At 29.2% G+C, this 18,849-nt stretch overlaps 3 protein-coding genes across 3 annotated transcripts in view; all 3 read right to left on the bottom strand.

Annotated features, from left to right (window-relative positions):
• Positions 1-344: 344 nt before the first annotated feature.
• LOC102597699 (phospholipase A1-IIgamma-like) lies at positions 345-1,959 on the bottom strand. The gene is made up of 2 exons (XM_006362368.2): positions 1,265-1,959; positions 345-1,136 (listed from the first exon to the last, which is right to left on the bottom strand). Exons 1-2 carry the CDS (start codon positions 1,841-1,843, stop codon positions 531-533), a joined length of 1,185 nt encoding a protein of 394 aa, XP_006362430.1. The 5' UTR covers positions 1,844-1,959; the 3' UTR covers positions 345-530.
• A 5,749-nt stretch (positions 1,960-7,708) lies between these two features.
• On the bottom strand, positions 7,709-8,956 carry LOC102598019 (phospholipase A1-II 1-like). Its single transcript, XM_006362369.2, has 2 exons — positions 8,374-8,956; positions 7,709-8,305 (listed from the first exon to the last, which is right to left on the bottom strand). The coding sequence occupies exons 1-2, from the start codon at positions 8,944-8,946 to the stop codon at positions 7,709-7,711; spliced, it is 1,170 nt and encodes a 389-aa protein (XP_006362431.1). The 5' UTR covers positions 8,947-8,956.
• A 3,359-nt stretch (positions 8,957-12,315) lies between these two features.
• Positions 12,316-18,849, bottom strand: part of LOC102597048 (zingipain-2-like) — a 21,285-nt gene continuing 14,751 nt past the window's right edge. Inside the window, exons 2-3 of the mRNA XM_006362367.2 lie at positions 13,152-13,627; positions 12,316-13,049 (exon numbers count right to left, since the gene is read on the bottom strand). Of these exons, the coding sequence (XP_006362429.1) occupies positions 12,466-13,049; positions 13,152-13,602 (1,035 nt within the window). The 5' untranslated portion in view covers positions 13,603-13,627 and the 3' untranslated portion in view covers positions 12,316-12,465. The remainder of the gene's footprint in view (positions 13,050-13,151; positions 13,628-18,849) is intronic.

Raw genomic sequence — 18,849 nt, 5'->3', positions numbered from 1 at the left:
AATTAGTAAGCATTTGGTTGTGAATTTGGAATCTTTAATTTGTGTAGAGTTTATTTAAAGTTGGAAATTGATTTATTTGGACATGTAATTAAATTTTTTTTATTTTTTTTTTTTATAAACAAGAAAATTTCGTAATTGGTGAAAATTATCAAAACATTTACCAGTCTTATACCATCTTACTAAATAAGCAAATCTTAACTCTCTCATAAACCATCACAATCGCTTATAATTGAACAAGTCATTAAAATTGCACGAAATTAAATCTCAAGTCACAGTCAAATTTCTTATGCTTTGTAGTCAATTATTACTACTAATTAATTACACTAGCAATCAACACAGATTCATGAAAGCAAAAGCAATTTTTATATTTAATTTCATGCATATAAATTTGAGTATACATGACTACATAGGTAAGTCATTGCTTAATTAATCAACTAGAGATACATAACTCAATACATAAAAAAACCCTTATTCAAACATTTCATAAAAGGAAATAAAGTGATCACTTTTTAAAACTGTAGCTGGCTCCCTCAGAAGTCATACACATCGTGATCCAACTGAAGCCAAGACCCATCTTCTTGTTGAACCATTCCTTTGTTTTTCTCAACCCACCAAAACCCAGGAATACAATATTCGTCTTTCAATACGTTCCACTGCTTGTTGACAAGTGAGATATCGCGATTCACCTCTAGTTTGAAACCAGCTAAAAGTCCTAAACCTTGAGTACCAGCGACTCCATGCAAGTACGGCTCCAGCAAATGCCAACTGGCAGGGTCTCCAGGAGGCTTCACATAGGGAGATCTCGCAGTATCAATCATTAGCTCCTTCCCAACGTCAAAATAGCCAATGGGTGGGTATTTTGGAACAATATCCAATAAGTTATGAATTTTCAAAATACGAAGGCTTTTTAGTTTGTCAAATGCTGCCTTAAATTGGAGATCCCCAACTTTAGGACTTGCGAATGGAAAGGCAGTCACTGGAAACTCCTTGCCTTCACTTGTTTTATTGATTCCATTAAAGGCTATGTCAACTGCATTTAGAGTTGCAAGTGATGCACCTAGACTATGTCCAGTCACAGTTATGCTCACCTCTTCGTTCTTATATTCCTCAACCAATCTTTTCACTTCTTCAATTACCTAAAAGGAAGAAAAAAAATGATGAATTGTTCCGATATATACATATATATAAGTAAATCAAATTGAATAGATTGGGGATATTTTTAGCCTTTTTCCGATAAATAAATAAATAAATAGTTAACATGTACCTGATCTCTGGCACTAGTCAGATTAAACTGTGATCTTGAACTCGCTGATGTATAAACATTGTAAAAGCCATGATGCACCAAAGGCTTAAACAAAGGAAGCAAACCTCCATCACCAAAAACTTTGGGTGCTGGGACAGGTAAAAATTGAAGGTCATTAACCCACTCCATCTTCTGCAAAGTTCCTCTCCAATTAATCACAATATCCCTTCTTCCTAGTGAAACTTTACCCTCATCAGTAGCCACAGCAATATATCCCATAAAATTTGATTCCTTACTCCATGCTTCCCTTGAAAATGATTTCACGATGAAAGCATCGGGAAGTGGAATGGATGCAGTAGCATAGAAAAATTTGGTCACGCGATACTTGTTTGGGTCAAGTCCAACCTTAGTAAAAAGGTTTTCCATAGAGTATCTGCTAGCTCCTGCATATTTAGACGCTCTTTCTGTAATGAAAGTGTCATAAGTTGCTTGAGCCAATTCTCCGTATTGAATGATGTATTTACGAAGATCAATATCCAAGGGGTGTAATAGACCTTCCCAATTGTTTTTACCACTAAGTTCCTCCCATTTCTCAGCCATATCACTCCTCTCTTTTCCCTTTTTATGTATTGTATTTTATTGTTTTTCTTTCTTATTTTGCTATCATCTCTTCTTCATATTGCCCATCTCAAATGTCAATTTATAGTGAAGTGACTTCATTTTTTTTTAGCTTATCATGAAACACGCTTCTAATTTTTAATTTGATTTCAGACAATTCAATAAATATGACTCGAATTCAAAATCTCTAACCTTTGTTGAGTTAACAATTAATGCACACACATAATTTATTTATTTTCTTAATATTTTTTTATTTTATTTTTGCCCTCCCCTAGGAGCTCCCACCCCTTTTGCTTTCTTGGTGACTCGAACTTGCAATCTTCGGGTTGAAAGTGAGGGGTGCTTACCATCCGAGCAACTCTCTCGTCTATTTTCTTAATAGTTGATTGGATGTGTTATTTGAAAAAATACAACTAAGTAGATCTATAGTTTGACTTTCTGGGAATACGCAATCCCGATCATGTACCAAATCTTGTAGCTGGGATATTGTATAGGTAGCTTTCATATCGTAAAAAATGTTTGAATTATTAGTTTATTAAATTTAAACCCATTTCTAGAAGCCAACTTGATTTGCAAAATAAAAATGTACAGGGATCGCTAATTCATTATGCCAACTTGACTTGTGCCGGTTTAATTAATTAGGTTCATTGGAATATATTACTAATAGAAAATAATAACATCATGTAGCACGTTATATATCTTATATATTTCATTATTAGAGTTTTATTATTATTGTTGTTGTGATTTGACATTATAATATTTATGTATTTCCTCTGTCCCATTTTATGTGACACTTTTCATTTTTCGAGAGTCAAACAATTTAAGTTTGATTGGGAATTTGCGCATGAAATCTTCAAATTTTTTTAAATGAAATTTATATATTCATAAACTACCTAAAAAATATTATAAGTCACAATAATTGACAATTTAAAATATTTAATAGATTTATGAAAAATTTACGGTCAAAGATAGACATGTTTGAATCTCAAAATCTGAAAAGTGTCACGTAAATTGGAATGGAGAGAGTAAATTATTGGGCTTAAATTAATTGATGATCAATCTACTTTTTTTTTTTTGGTTAACAATCTACTTCATTCTTTTATTTGAGTAGTTTTCTTGCTCGCATTACTTTCTCTATTTCAATTTTGAAGTGGCATTTGGTTTTATGTTCTATCACACCATTAGAGTTAAAGTGAGACTTTTAATAAATATAAATAAAAGTGAATTCAAAAGTTTAAGAAAAGTTTCTCATTTTATTGAGACCAAGGTCCAAGGTTGAACTTTCACATGGTTCTTTCTGAGTAGATTTTCTCCTAATATGTATGATTAAGATTACTGTAATAATTAAGTTATAATTAACATTTGTTTGCTTCATAGTGGGTGTTGCAGGTTGTTTGGACCTGGAGTTGTCAAAAGGATTTGTCCGGCCCAACCCAATTGTCTTAACAGGCTATCTAAGAGCCCAACCCAATTCACTCCATTTGAAACGATCTTCAAAACACTACAAGAAACGATTCATATTATTTTGGGTTATTAGCACATAAATTGTATTTAAGATCCTACATTACTAAACATAATTTTAGTTCAGATATAACAATTCCTAATTCCTACGCGTCTTAGTTTAACCCGTTAATTTAATTATTAGCACTCGAACATTATTGTATTACTCCCTCTAATCTCAATTTATATAATATAGTTTGACTTGACAGGGTGTTCAAAAAGGAAATAATAACTTTTGAATTTTGTGATCTAAAATAAGTTATAGATACTTCTTTGGTGATAAATCATAGCATTAAGTCGTAAAATAGACATTTAAAAGTTAAATTATTACTACTAAATATTGAATTGTATCATTCTTTCACACTAACTAAAAAGAAAATTGAATCATAGAAACTAAGATAGAGAGAGCAATAGATTAAAATGATGTAATAACGATAGAAGAAACAAATAAACGAATAGTAAAATGGAGTTTTTGAGCTTCGATAACGTATGCGGAAAAATTTATCATGGTAGACGCCCAACCAACAAAAGGTGTGTGAGGCTCCATTTATTTTTTGACACATGGACAAGTAGGCCATTTATGTACTTTTCTACTTTAAAGCAAGAACTTTCTACAACTAACAAAAGAGAGAAAATATATTTACACATAAATTGAGTTGAACAAATATAAAAAATGCAAGAAAAATTATGTGTGTTTGCTACTTTTTTTTAATCATTATTAATATTATATTAATTTATGGGATTATACCGGATATATTATTGTTGTTGTAGTTATATGTTAGTTTGACAAATTTATTTTGATATGATATTTTTTTTTGTGTATTCATGTTTTGTTTTTTTTATAAAAAAATTCTTTCATAATTATTGTGATTTTAAAATGTAGTCATTTTATTTTAATTGTTACGATCTGAAATGTCGATTGTTACCTTATTTTTAAATTAGAACTTTTGAAGGAAAGTAAAAAAAGTTAATTATATTATTATTGTGGGGATGATTGCTTAAAATAAAGTATCACTACTCAAAGAAATAGTTTTTAAAAAGTATCGTTATCCTAATAACATTTTTTTAGTTCAATTTGTGTAAAATTTCAGTTGATGTAGAATGTACGATTTTTCATCATTACAATTTGATCATTAATTTTTTTTTATTAAAATAGTATTTAAAATATTCTCTTGAGTACATTTTGTTTATTTTAATTTTTAAAAAATATTGTATGATCATTGGTAAATTTGTGAAATAATAATTTATTTTAATTAAAAATGGCTAGATATTAAAAGAGAATCAAGATCTGAAAAACTAATTTTTTTATTTCTTTTCAACATCAACGAGGATGTCAACTTTTTTCAAACATCAACGAAAACGTTAATTTTTTATTTAAAAAATACACATTTAGTTTGAACATCAAATTATGTAATTTTGATTTTTAATAAAATTAACAAGACCATGATTTGATTTAAGAAACAACGTTACAAATAAAATTCAAAAAAGTTATTTGATTAAATGAGCATTCAACAAGTATAAAATGTGGACCCTACAGTCATCTTTTATTATATTTTTATAATTATTCAGTGAATTGTATTATATCTAATAAGATATATATTATTTTACTTTTGTTATTTTAGTTTAGGTTTAAAGTTTTACTTTTTTAAAACTATTTCTTTTGAATAGTGATACTTTGTTTTAAACGATCATCCCCACAATAATAATATAATTAACTTTTTTTTACTTTCCTTTAAAGGTTCTAATTTAAAAATAAGGTAACAATCGACATTTCAGACATTTTAAAATCACAATAATTATGAAATAATTTTTTTTTTAAAAAAAAACACAACATGAATACACAAAAAAGTTATCATATCAAAATAAATTTGTCAAACTAACATACAACTACAACAACAATAATATATCCAGTATAATCCCATAAATTAATATCATATTAATAATGATTAAAAAAAAGTAGCAAACACACATAATTTTTCTTGCATTTTTTATATTTGTTCAACTCAATTTATGTGTAAATATATTTTCTCTCTCTTGTTAGTTGTAGAAAGTTCTTGCTGCGAGCACTGAATCCGATGTTGTGAGCTTTAGGTATGAGAACGATATAGTAGAAAAGATGCTATGAAATAAAAACTTAATGCATTAGTAAAGTTTGGAACACAATAATATAAATATATTGTTGTTGTATTTCTTGGGATACAACTGAGGGAAATAAACAATTTATAGGTTAAAAGAATTAAGCATCAATCAATAGAAAAACTTTACTTGAGCCCTAAGATATCAGTGATGTATGCTAATATTTCTTTATTACATTCAAATTATTTGTGCGATAGTATCTAACGTATTTGTCAATTTATGTGTCAATTTTAATTAAATTTTTGAAAGACAACTAATCTTTTCTTTGATCAATTTTTTTTATAAATATTTTATTCAAAGCTTACCTGATTCAAAAAAAAAAGAAGTATTCTAAAAAAAGAGAAAAGTTAGGGGGCTGAGAAGCTCTTGCTTGCTGCTTGCTGTCTACTTCGCGAGCCTTCACTGTCCCGTTCTGTAACTTCCCTTCTTTCGTCCGTCCACGAGGCTGTAAAAAGAGAGAAAGGGGCGGCTATCTAGCGGGAGTCGTTTCGGTTGTATGGTTATAGTTATTAATAGTAAATTTACGTAATTTTTTAAATTTTAAATTTATTTTTAAAAAAATTAAATTCACACTCAAAATTTAGAAACTACAAATATACTATATAAATTTAGACATGAAAAAGTAAGGTAATTAATTAACTTCCGTTTAGCGCGTAAGGAAGTTCCAAATATACCCATGTCCACAAAGTCATTCTTTAGTCTTTCGAATTTGATGACATTTCAGTTGGTCTATTTTAGTCTTCTCATCTCAATTTTTCTGCTCCTCTTTTTATAGAGTTGATTAAAGTGAAACCCACTCGGGATGATTTGTACGCAAATGCGAAATATCTTATGATATTAACGACCACAAATAAAATATACTATATAGAGTATCAAATATAATATATGGTTAACAACCTCAAAAAGAATTTAATACACACAAATGCAAAATACTTTATTATTATGATCATTAATAATAAAGATTCTATTATGTAGTGGGATGGATGATATCAATTCATATTTAACGAAATATCCTGGTTCAAACTCTAAGAACGAAAAAGTTTGATAAAGAACACTTTATTTTTAAACAAACCTTATATAATATTGAATTTAAATTAATCTAATTAATGAGTGCTCCAAATATTAGATAGCTAAGAGAAACTAAAGATAATACTCCTTCAAGCTCCGTGATATACGAAGAAGGAACGCGGTGTTAATTTGTAAAGAAACTTCTTGATTCCTACACTTTGATTTAAATACCTTTTGAGGGCGATAGAGGAAAACGTTAAAGAGTTTCATTTGATATATATAGCATTGAAGGGAATTTATTCTAAACTTGTAAGCTTGGTGATGAAATTGTAAAATTTGTATTCACATCACATGTTGACATTTTGGGTGAAATCGTGGAGATACTTTTTAGGGGCTTTTTGTGGCAATTATGTAGGCATTTGTTCACCAAATTAAAGCTTAGGGATATTTGATTAGTGAATATATATAGCTAAGGTACTCCTAATATTTACATAAAATTCTAAGCGTCTAACTTCAACTAAAAATTAAAATATATATTCATCCGTCTCAATTTATATGACTTAGTTTGACTTGACACAGTTTTAAAAAATGATTACTTTTTGAACATAGGGGTCGTTTGGTTGGGAACAAGTTATTCATGTTGGGATATATACTATTAACCATATGTTTAGATATAATATTTATTATAGAATAAATATTTATTCAGTTTTAATAGATCATATATTCGTTTATGGTGTCTGTTTACTTATATAGTAGATGATTTAGTGTATAGAGTTTTAGCTTATACACAAATGATTAAATTATCGGTTTTTATAAGTATCGAAAAAAGGCCTTAATGGCTTATACAATCTTACTAAATGGACAAATTCTAACTCCCATGCATAAACAATCAAAATCGCTTATTTGACATAAGTCGTTAAAATTGCATGAAATTAAATCTAAAGTAAATGTCAAATTTCTTATGCTTTGTAATCAATTAATTACACTAGCAATCAACACAGAGATTCATGAAAGCAAAAGCAAATTTTAGCTTATAAGCAAACAAAAACATTCTATATTTTATTTCATGCATATAAATTTGAGTGTACATGACTACATAGGTAACTAGAGATACATAGCTCATACATAAAAAACCCTTTATTCAAACATTTCATGAAAGGAAATAAAGTGATCACATTTTAAATCTGTAGCTAACTCCCGGCCTCAGAAGTCATACTCATCGTGATCCAACAGAAGCCAAGATCCATCTTCTTGTTGAACCATTCCTTTGTTTTTCTCAACCCACCAAAACCCAGGAATGCAATATTCATCTTTCAATACGTCCCACTGCTTGTTAACAAGTGAGATATCGCGATTCACCTCTAATTTAAAACCTGCTAAACCTTGAGTGCCAGCAACTCCATGCAAGTACGGCTCCAGCAAATGCCAGCTGAAAGGTTCTCCAGGAGGCCTTACATAGGGAGATTTTGTGGTGTCAATCATTAGCTCCTGCCCAACGTCGAAATAACCTATGGGTGGGTATTTTGGAAAAATATCCAACAAGTTATGAATTTTCAAAATACGAAGGCTTTTTATTTTGTCAAATGCTGCCTTAAATTGGAGATCTCCAACTTTAGGACTTGCGAATGGAAAGGCAGTCACTGGGAACTCCTTGCCTTCACTTGTTTTGTTGATTCCATTGAAAGCTATATCCACTGCATTTAGAGTTGCAAGGGATGCACCTAGACTATGTCCAGTCACAGTTATGCTCACCTCTTCATGCTTATATTCTTCAACCAATCTTTTCACTTCTTCAATTACCTAAAAATCGAATAGATTGGGATATTTTTAGCCTTTTTTCGATAAATAAATAAATAGTTAACATGTACCTGATCTCTGGCACTAGTCAGATTAAACTGTGATCTTGAACTCGCTGATGTATAAACATTATAGAAGCCATTATGCACCAAAGGTTGAAGCAAACCTCCATCACCAAAAACTTTGGGTGCTGGGACAAGTAAAAATTGAAGGTCATTAATAAACTCCAGCTTCTGCTGAGTTCCTCTCCAATTAATCACAATATCCCTCCTTCCTAGTGAAACTTTACCCTCATCAGTAGCCACAGCAATATATCCCATAAAATTTGATTCCTTACTCCATGCTTCCCTTGACAATGATTTCGTAATGAAAGCATCAGGAAGTGGAATAGATGAGGTAGCATAGAAATATTTGGTCACGCGATACTTGTTTGGGTCAAGTCCAAACCTTGTAAAAAAGGGTTTTTCCATAGAGTATCTGCTAGCTCCTGCATATTTGGACGCTGTTTCTGTTATGAAAGTGTCATAGATTGCTTGACACAATTCTCCGTATTGAATGATATATTTACGAAGATCAATATCCAAGGGGTTTAATAAACCATCCCAATTGTTTTTCCCACTAAGTTCCTCCCATTTCTCAGCCATATCACTCCTCTCTTTTCTTTTTTTTTAATGTATTTTATTGTTTTTCTTTCTTATTTTGCTATCATCTCTTCTTCATATTGCCCATTTCAAATGCCAATTTATAGTGAAGTGACTTCATTTTTTTTTTACTTATCATGAAACAGCTTCTAATTTTTAATTGGATTTCAGAAAATTCAATAAATAAGCAAAGATTAGAATGGGTCCCGTATATTTAAAGGATTTGATACATCTTATTTAATTTGGTTAAAGTTTACATACTCAAATAATTTAAAGTTTATTATGTTTGCCAGCAGCTAAAATTTAACTCACGGTAAAAGAAAATTACTCCACTTTTTTTTTTTTTTTTAAGAATTTTCTGACGTTATGTTCAGTATTCGTATAGGGACCTAATTAAATCTGAATTCACGCCGTAAAGTTCCACATTAGAGCTAAAACATTCCTTAATAAAAGTGATTATGTACTCAATATGGCTCAATTTTAAAATCTCTAATTAAAAATAAAAAAATATTTACTACTTCACCATAATCATGCATGGTTGGTTTTTGAAGTCCCACATTGGTACTTTAACCTTCGTTGAGTTAACAATTAATGCACAGACCGTAATTTTTGTTTTATTTCTTAATAGTTGATTGGATGTATTATTAAAAAGAATATAATTAAGAGCCTGTTTGAATTGAATTAAAAAAATAATAAGTTAAATTTAAATAATTTTTAAGTTAAAAACAAAAAAGTAAAAAGATTATTACTTTTGAGTTTTAACTCATTTTAAACTTATTTTAAATTATTTTTTAACTTTATCACACACTCACAAAAGATAAAAATGACTTAAAAGTAAATTTTCAATCCAAATATAGTTTCTGACTTTCTGGGAATACGCAATCCCAATGATGTACCAAATCTTGTAGCTAGGATATTGTATACGTAGCTTTCCTATCGTAAAAGATGTTTGAATTATTAGGGGTCGTTTGGTAGCTGGATAGAGTTATGCAGATATTAGTAATGTAGGTATAAATTATACATGTATTAGTTATGCAGAGTTTAATTATACATGTATTAGTTATGTAGGATTTAGCTATACATATATTAGTTATGTAATATTTATTTATGTAGAGTTTAGTTATATAGAGATTATAATATATTAGTGAGTCAATTTTTATTTCTTAATTTCAAAAGTTATGAGTGATCTAATATTTATTATAACCATTAAAATTACTAACTATATAAATAACACGTTAAAATTAAATGAATATCATTAGCTAAAAATAACAAAGTAAAATACAAATAACTAAAAGTAATTAAGTAATTTGTATTCAATATGATTAAGTAATTAAGTAGTATGTAATTTAAATTAAACCAAATTGATAACTAAAAAAAATTTAAACTTGTATCTTCAAGCAAAAAAAAATAAAACTTGTATTTTAAGCAAAAGAAAATAAAACTTGTATTTTGAACTAAAAAGAAAATAATTAACAAGAATTTAAGCAATTATCAAGACAAAAAACTCAAAGAAAACAATGGTAGTTCTTTTTTAATATGTATTAATTATTTGATGTTTTGTAAATTAATATATATTTAAGAGTAAATTGATAGGCTAAATATGTAATTTACCATTTTAATACATGAATAACTAATACCCACATAACTTATTTCGCCATTTTTTCCGCATAAATTATATATAAATTTCCTCATAAGTTATACAAATATTAATTATGTAGGATTACAAAAAACGCAACCAAACACCGTATAAAAATAATACATGAATAACTTTTATACAACATTTGAAAGTCTGCCAACTAAACGTTGTATAAAATTAATATATAAATAACTTTTATCTATTTGCAAACCAAACATGGTATAAAATTAATACATATTTTATTAGCTTTGGCCTTATCTAGCTACCAGATGACCCCTTTAATGTATTAAATTTAAACTCATTTTTGATAGCCAACTTGACTTGCAAAATAAAAAAGTACCTTAGAAAAATGTAGAGGGATTCCCCTAATCCTAATTTATGTGTCAATATTAAAATTTTGGAAGTCAACTAATTTTTTCTTTGATCAATTCTTTTTTATAAATATTTTAAGTTGTTAGTTATATTTATTAATAGTGAGTTTACTTAGTTTTGAATTATAAATTTATTTTTTAAAAAATTCAATTCACTTATAGAAACTATAAATATACCACATAAATTTAAACATGAAAAATAAGGTAGTTAATTAACTTTCGTTTAGCGCGTAAAGAAGTTCCAAATCTACCCGTGTCCACAAAGTCACTGTTTAGTCTTTCGAATTTGATGACATTTCAGTTGGTCTATTTTATAGTCTACTAATTTCAATTTTTCTGCTCCTCTTTTTCTAGAGTTGATTAAAGTGAAACCCACTCAGGGTGATTTGTACGCAAAAGCAAAATATCTTATGATATTAACAACCACAAATAAAATATATACTATATCATTATAAGGTTAACAACCTCAAAAAGAATTTAATACACACAAATATAAAATACTTTATTATTATGATATTGATAATAAAGATTCTACTAGAAGACGTAGTGGTATGGATGATTTCTATTCATATTTAACGAAATATCTTGGTTCGAATATTAAGAATAAAAAAGTTTGATGTAGAACACTTTATTCTTAAACAAACCTTATATAACAGAGTTTAAATTAATCGGATTAATGAGTTCCAATACTTCTTCAAGCTCCCCGATATAGGAAGAAGGAACGTGTTAATTTGTAAAGAAACTTGTTGATCCCTACACTTTGATTTAACCACCTTTTGAGGGCGATAGAGGAAAACGTTAAAGAGTTTCATTTGATATGCGATATAGCTTTGAAGGGAATTTATTCTGAACTTGTAAGCTTGGTGCAGAAATTATAAAATTTGTATTCACATCACATGTTGACATTTTGGGTGGAATCCTGGGGATTCTTTTTTAATTTTAGGGGCTTTTTGTGGCAATTATGAAGGCTGTTCACCAAATTAAAGCTTATGGATATTTGATTAGTGAAAATATATAGCTGAGGTACTCCTAATATATATTTACATCAAATTCCAAGCGTCTAGCTTCAACTAAAAATTAAAATACATACTCCTTCGTCTCAATTTATATGACTTAGTTTGATTTGACACAAACTTTTTAAAAAAGAAATACTTTTGAAACTTCTGATCTAAAACAAGTCATACATGTTTGTGTGAGTGTAAATTATTTCATTAAGAGTAAAATGAACATTTTGTACTAAATGTAGAAATATATCATTTTTTTTTGGATACTTAGTAAGTCGTATAGTATTAAGTAATAAGTGGATATGAAATTAAAACACAAAATTACTCTTTTTGCTTCATGACATAATATTAATGAATACACTTTTTAATAACTTCATAAAGTTCCAATGGATACAAAGACACAAATACTACATGCAAAAAGCTTTTGCATGTATACAATCAATATTTTTTTCAATTCTTAATACAACAACTTAACATATAAGAAATTAAAACATATAGAATGCTTGCTTATCTATGCTATGTTTGGATAAGAAGACATCTTGGCGATATCACAAAGACCTCCAGGATTCCCAGAATCTCTTATAATTTTCATAAATCCATTCTCACCCCAAGTTGTTCCCCATGAATTCTTCAACAACCAATATTTCTGACCTTGCTCATCAGTTCCATATCCTATCGCCGTAACAGCATGGTTAATTTGATCGGCACAGCTTCCCTGATAAGTTCCTCCGGCGTAAAATTGTAATTCTTGGCTAGCAGCAATTCCAATTGACACTGGTTGTTTAGTTACGGCTTGTAATAGTGATGTTTCATCTGCAGGCACGACTTGATAACTACTTATTTGCACTGCTGCTGTTTTCTCTTGGCTTCTGCATGTGTATTGTTTACCTTGGTATTCATAATCTGATTCAATTGAAATTCCACCATTTTCTATGATGAAATCGAATGCATTCGTCATGAAACCTCCATTGCAGCCAAAATTGTTGGTGGTGGTGCAATCGAGAAGTTCTTGTTCAGAGAATTCCATCAAGTTGCCTGTTGCAATTTTGTAAGCTCCTTCTAGTGATCCAATCGCAGAAAACGCCCAGCAACATCCTAACATACAAAAATACCTAATTAATATCCAAATTTATCGTGAATAATATTGCATGTACCAATTAATTAAACTGTTATATATATATATATATTGCGTCTTACCACATTGACCTTGATTCTTCACTTGAGTGACAGCCCCAGACTCTCTCCAGTCCAAGTTAGACGGCATGTCATCATCACTAAGATCATTAATCTTAAATTCCGTTGATGACATTGGAGAAGGTGAAAGATATGAAGGTACGTTTAATCCAGTAAATTTAGCCAAAAACTCTTCTGAAGTAATATCTGCAAATTCATTGATCCCTAACTTGTAAGACAGATTCCCTGCCTTATTGATCGACTCAATGAATTTCATGTTTTCTTTGAAAATCATGAATCGTTCTCCTTTTTCTACTTCGTCCTTGTAAACGCGTCCATGACGTGACATCCACTGTTCGTGTCTCTCAGACACGGATAGTTTTGGCTGGCTGCGAGCTGTTGTTTGAGAGTTAAACATGCTAATTACAAAGAATAGTGTAATTAAAATACTCATCGAATCAATTTTCATTGCCATGGTTAGTGTAGAGGGGAAAATTATAGGGTAGATCAAAAGAATATTGTTGTAAGATATTTATGTAAGAAGCTTGGATTTTATGTCTTCAGTAGCAAGGCGTTTATATAGTGGCGTAGATGAGAAATTCTATTGTAGGTTAATGGTTGAAATTAACCTACTTTTTAGTCAACAACTGGACCCCAACAGTTTTGGAAAAGTAGTCCTGATTGATTGGTTTTTTAGATTTATTGATGGAAATTTGATGCTCAAGTATGTATTCCTTATTTTAATTTTTTCCAGATTATTATTGACTTCTGGATTGCACTGTACTAGTCTTTGCTTGTCTAGGAAGTTTCAATTGAAGTATCTATATAGAAAAAACTAAACTAATTAATTACACAATATGTATTGTATTGTGTAGATGTGTTTAGCAACAATATAATTTGGATCTTATAATCTTGGCATAATATAATTGTGCAACAGTACCGCTCCTAAAAGAGGATACACATTTTACAAAATAAACCTATATCTACATATAATTTTGTTGGTGAAAAAAATTTGTCTAGAATTTTGAATTATTCATTTTCTTTAACATAAAGCCTCACTTGAGTATTATTTGTTGTGTGAGTGACAGATGGATTCAAAATTTTAAGACCATGGTTGCAGCACAAATGTTAAAATACTCTATTTTTTTTGGTTTACTCATCTTGTATACGTACATATGCATCTTTGTGCCCAACTAGCTTCAAATTTGCACTAGTTAGAAAGTTCCACATTATATTAGGGGTAAAACGGCTTCTAAAAAGGCGACTCTTTGCCCAGGACTTGAATTTGAGATCTATGATTAAGAATGAAAGAATACTTATCATATCATAATAATGTCGTGTTTAATTTGTAGTGTTTTTTGACTTATTATTAATTTTACAGAGTATTTATATATCAAAAGAGATAAATAAACTTTTGTTAATCTAAATTTGTATTTTTCATTAATGTTATCAATTATTATATATGCAAATACAAATATTGAATACTAATAATTATCTTAAACCTCTTTAGGGCAAAAGAGAAAAATAAATTTGGATTGAAACAAGAAACTTAGAAAAGTAACTATTGACCTGGAGTGCCTTCTAGCACTATATAGCAAAATATGAAACTTTTTATAGAGAAAATTTACTTGTATATATTGTTGAGAGTATAATTAAATAATAAAAAATATATTTTTCAATAATTTAAATTTTTAGATAAAAGGTCGCAATCATCAAAGCAATTAACGGAGTGTTTCCTTCCGTAACAGGGAAAATCCCTTATTCTAAATCTTTTTGATAAGAAAGCCCATCCTAGAAGGAAGCCTGTCCGCAAGAACTGGTCACACACTTTAATGTGATAGCAAAGCACACAAAGGTGCTTATATCGAATCTCATAGGTCATAGCCACTAATATCAAAACAAATTTCTGCAAGAAAAATACTGCTCCCTCTGTCTCAATTTATGTGACACATTTCAGATTTCGAGATTCAAACAAGTCTATCTTTGACCGTAAATTTTTTCTATTTTTTAAAAATATTTTGAATTATAAATTATTGAGACTTATAGTACTTTTTATGTAGCTTACAAATACATAAATTTCATTTAAAAAAATTTGAAGATTTCACGAGCAAATTCTCGGTCAAACTTAAACTATTTGACTCTTGAAAAGCGAAATGTGTCACATAAATTGAGACAGCGGGAGTAGAATGGATTCACATTCACCAAATTTCATACCGTGGATCCAGCACTCACTTTGTGTCTCACACCAAATAAAATTTATTTAACTCAATAAACGTTATGTTGTTGCATTTTCCCAGCGCCAGTCGTTCCTTTCGTCCATGTCAAGTCAACGGAGAAGTATTCACCGCTTGCGTTCTTACGTACTTAACCACGAATATAATATAGTACTCCATCCGTTTATTTTTATTTATCCATTATATTTCAATAAAAAATTTATTTTTATTTATCACTTTTAATATATAAAGAAAAGATAAAAAAAAATCTATGTTTTACTCTTAGCATTAATTACTTATTCATCAAATCATTTTTGAACATTTAATATTAAATATCAATTAATAGAGAATATATCGTGTAAAATAAACGAAAAAAGTAATTTCTACTTTTTACCAATCACAATAATGAAAATATTAATTAAAGCTTTTGAGTTTGAACAACGTAAATGTAGAAATTCCTTTATTAAAGAACATATATACTGCCTCAAACTTGAATTAGTCTGGTCAATAATATTGAATATCAATGATTATACTTTCTTCGTCTTTTTAAAATTTTGATTTGATATATCTATTAAAAATATATTGATTGGTATAATGAATTTACCAATTATTTCTATTAATTGATAGAATCTTAAATATATTTACTCACTTATATTTTTTAAAGATATTAACTCTATGTTAATATATTGAGAGTATAATAAGAAAAAATAAATTGTTCTTAATTTATCAAAAATAATAAATAGAAAGACCATTAAATTAGAAAACATTAAACAAGTAAATAAAGAAGGAAGAAATAACAAATAAAAAAGTTTACTTTTGTGGTGTTCGTAAATTATGCGCAAATGGAGTCTCCTCAAATTCCCTCCGCCTATTAAGCCAGTGGAAAATGAGATTACTTTTTCTTCGTGTTTTTTTTTTTCTTTACCAAAGTAGATAAACGACAAAATTCCGATTGGTGTTTAAAGGAAAAAAAGAAGAAGAAGAGAAGATGCATTTAAACTTCCATAATGGAATACGGTAGGGTTATAAATGGATGTGTTGGGTTGAGTTGAAATTGGAGATAGTAAAAGAGGAACTTTCACGTATAGCCATTCAAAAATAGCTGGAGGATAGAGGCGAGTGAGAGAGGGCAGAGAGTAGAAGAGAGGTGGATTGTATATGTATATCGGTTAGATAATTGTATATTATACATATGTATTTGTATATGCTGGCGAGATAGATTGGGAGAGGGAGGAGAGAGGCGAGCGAGATTGGGAGAGGGAGGATAGAGGCGAGTGAGAGAGGGCAGAGAGTAGAAGAGAGGTGGATTGTATATGTATATCGGTTAGATAATTGTATATTATACATATGTATTTGTATATGCTGGCGAGATAGATTGGGAGAGGGAGGAGAGAGGCGAGCGAGAGAGGAGAAAAATTTGTATAATTCGCAGGTACGCTTGTATAATTCACGTGTTTTTGTATAATTGGGTAGTATATATATAAAGTTTGGAATTATACAAATATAATAAAACTCGAAATAACGAATTGATACAAACATAAATGTATGAACTTTAAACAATTATACAAATTACATTATATAAATTATATTATACAAAATCCAAAAACTACACGTTTATACAAACTTTTAAAAGTTATACAATGATGACAAAACTGAAAAACCAAAGGAAATCATTGTCATATACAAATACAAACAATCGTATACAAATACAAATCAAACAAAGAATTGTTAGCTGTGAATTATACAAATGTGGTGAATTATACATATACAAATGTGACTAAGTATACAAACTCGAAATCAACTCACGTAATTAATGTATAATGTTAGTCGCGAGTGGTAATTATAGCAAACTATAGCTATGATGAGTAATTAAGTAGTATAAGTTTGCTTAATCGCGTAATTTTCCCATATTAAAATGAGTTGAAAATAGAAATTGAGTTGGGTCCTGACCCGTTCAAGTTTCCTTTAAGCTAAAATGGGTTGGGTCTTGACCAGTCCAATTTGACCCGCTTAATCTCAATAATTATAATATATTGTTATTTAGGTTTTATAACCATAATTTGAATTCCAACTCAAGAAATTTTTTAAAAAAGGAAGTTATAAATTGATAGATAAATCTTAAAAAATATAAAATGGATAGTAATTCATACCTTAAATATAATATTGAAATTAAGGATTAAATTGGACTCAATTGAAGATTCTCTTAAAATGAGTTAGGATTGAATGAATTGAGATTGAACCTAACTCAAATTATCTTGAGCCAACCCTTAAAATTATGAACTGATTAGAAGGGTTACCTATAATTAAGCTCAATTTTAACACCTCTACTATATTCTAATTGATTACAACTGGTGTTCATATTTAAATTTTAACAATTTTTTATCAGTAAATAGTAACGATCATACATATGCTTGTTGAGGAGTCTTACTCCCACGTAACGAAAGTTTGATTTCCCACCTTGTAATTTCTCTCTATTTTTCATTTCCCCTTTCCTTGCCCTTTTTTTTTTAAAAAAAAAAATCATACATATATGCATGTTGATGTTTTACTACAAATATATCAAAAATAATATCTCAGATGATCACTCAACTATGTATTCTTTTCACGGACCACCCATTGAGTGATAGACTAGTCTAAAAAAGCATCAACCAAATTTCTTACTAGACATGCCGAGGATTAGTGATAGCTGGTTGAATTTTCAATCTTCCATTCTTAGGTATATTAGTATAGTCAGCTCTCGTGCGTAAATTGTTCTAGTTTTCCTGAATTAAATCCCTCTGCATTCAGTTGATTTTTCTATTATTTCGAATTAATTCTAGATATAGTAATATGTTTTTCTTATTAGGATTCAGCTTCACGACTTGGGACAATTAATATATACACGCATCTGAATTTATACTCTTCACGTTGATGCAGATCGGGCGGCTGGTAAGGCATGTAAAAAAGTCCTTCGCCTTAGGCCCCCAATTTTAGGGGGGCCCATTTTTTAGTTAATTAGGTAGGATTAAATTTTAAAATTAAATTAGAACTAAGACAATAAATGCAAAGGCCCATTTTTTAGTTAATTAGGTAGGATTAAATTTTAAAATTAAATTAGAACTAAGACAATAAATGCAAAGGCCCATTTTTTAGTTAATTAGGTAGGATTAAATTTTAAAATTAAATTAGAACTAAGACAATAAATGCAAAGGCCCATTTTTTAGTTAATTAGGAAAGATTAAATTTATAAAAAATAAATTGTTAGAGCTAAGTCAATAATGTAAACGGCTAAATGAAGTGATAGTCATAGATATGACTTATGACTTTTTTAACGTTCCAATAAAAAGTTGTGTACTTTTTTTTAATGTACAAGTTATCTTTTTTTCTAATTTTTTTTTATATATTCTATCCTCGCGCTCCTCCCTTCTATTTCTTTTTACTTTCTCTTTTCTAATCTTACATCTCTCTGTTATTCAAAGCTAAAGAATTTACTTGTTCTATTGATAGTTTATATTTTAAATTTGGAGAAA

Source organism: Solanum tuberosum, unplaced genomic scaffold, assembly GCF_000226075.1.
Source record: "Solanum tuberosum cultivar DM 1-3 516 R44 unplaced genomic scaffold, SolTub_3.0 scf00386, whole genome shotgun sequence".
Lineage (NCBI taxonomy): Eukaryota > Viridiplantae > Streptophyta > Magnoliopsida > Solanales > Solanaceae > Solanum > Solanum tuberosum.
This window is presented reverse-complemented; position numbering and strand designations above follow the sequence as displayed.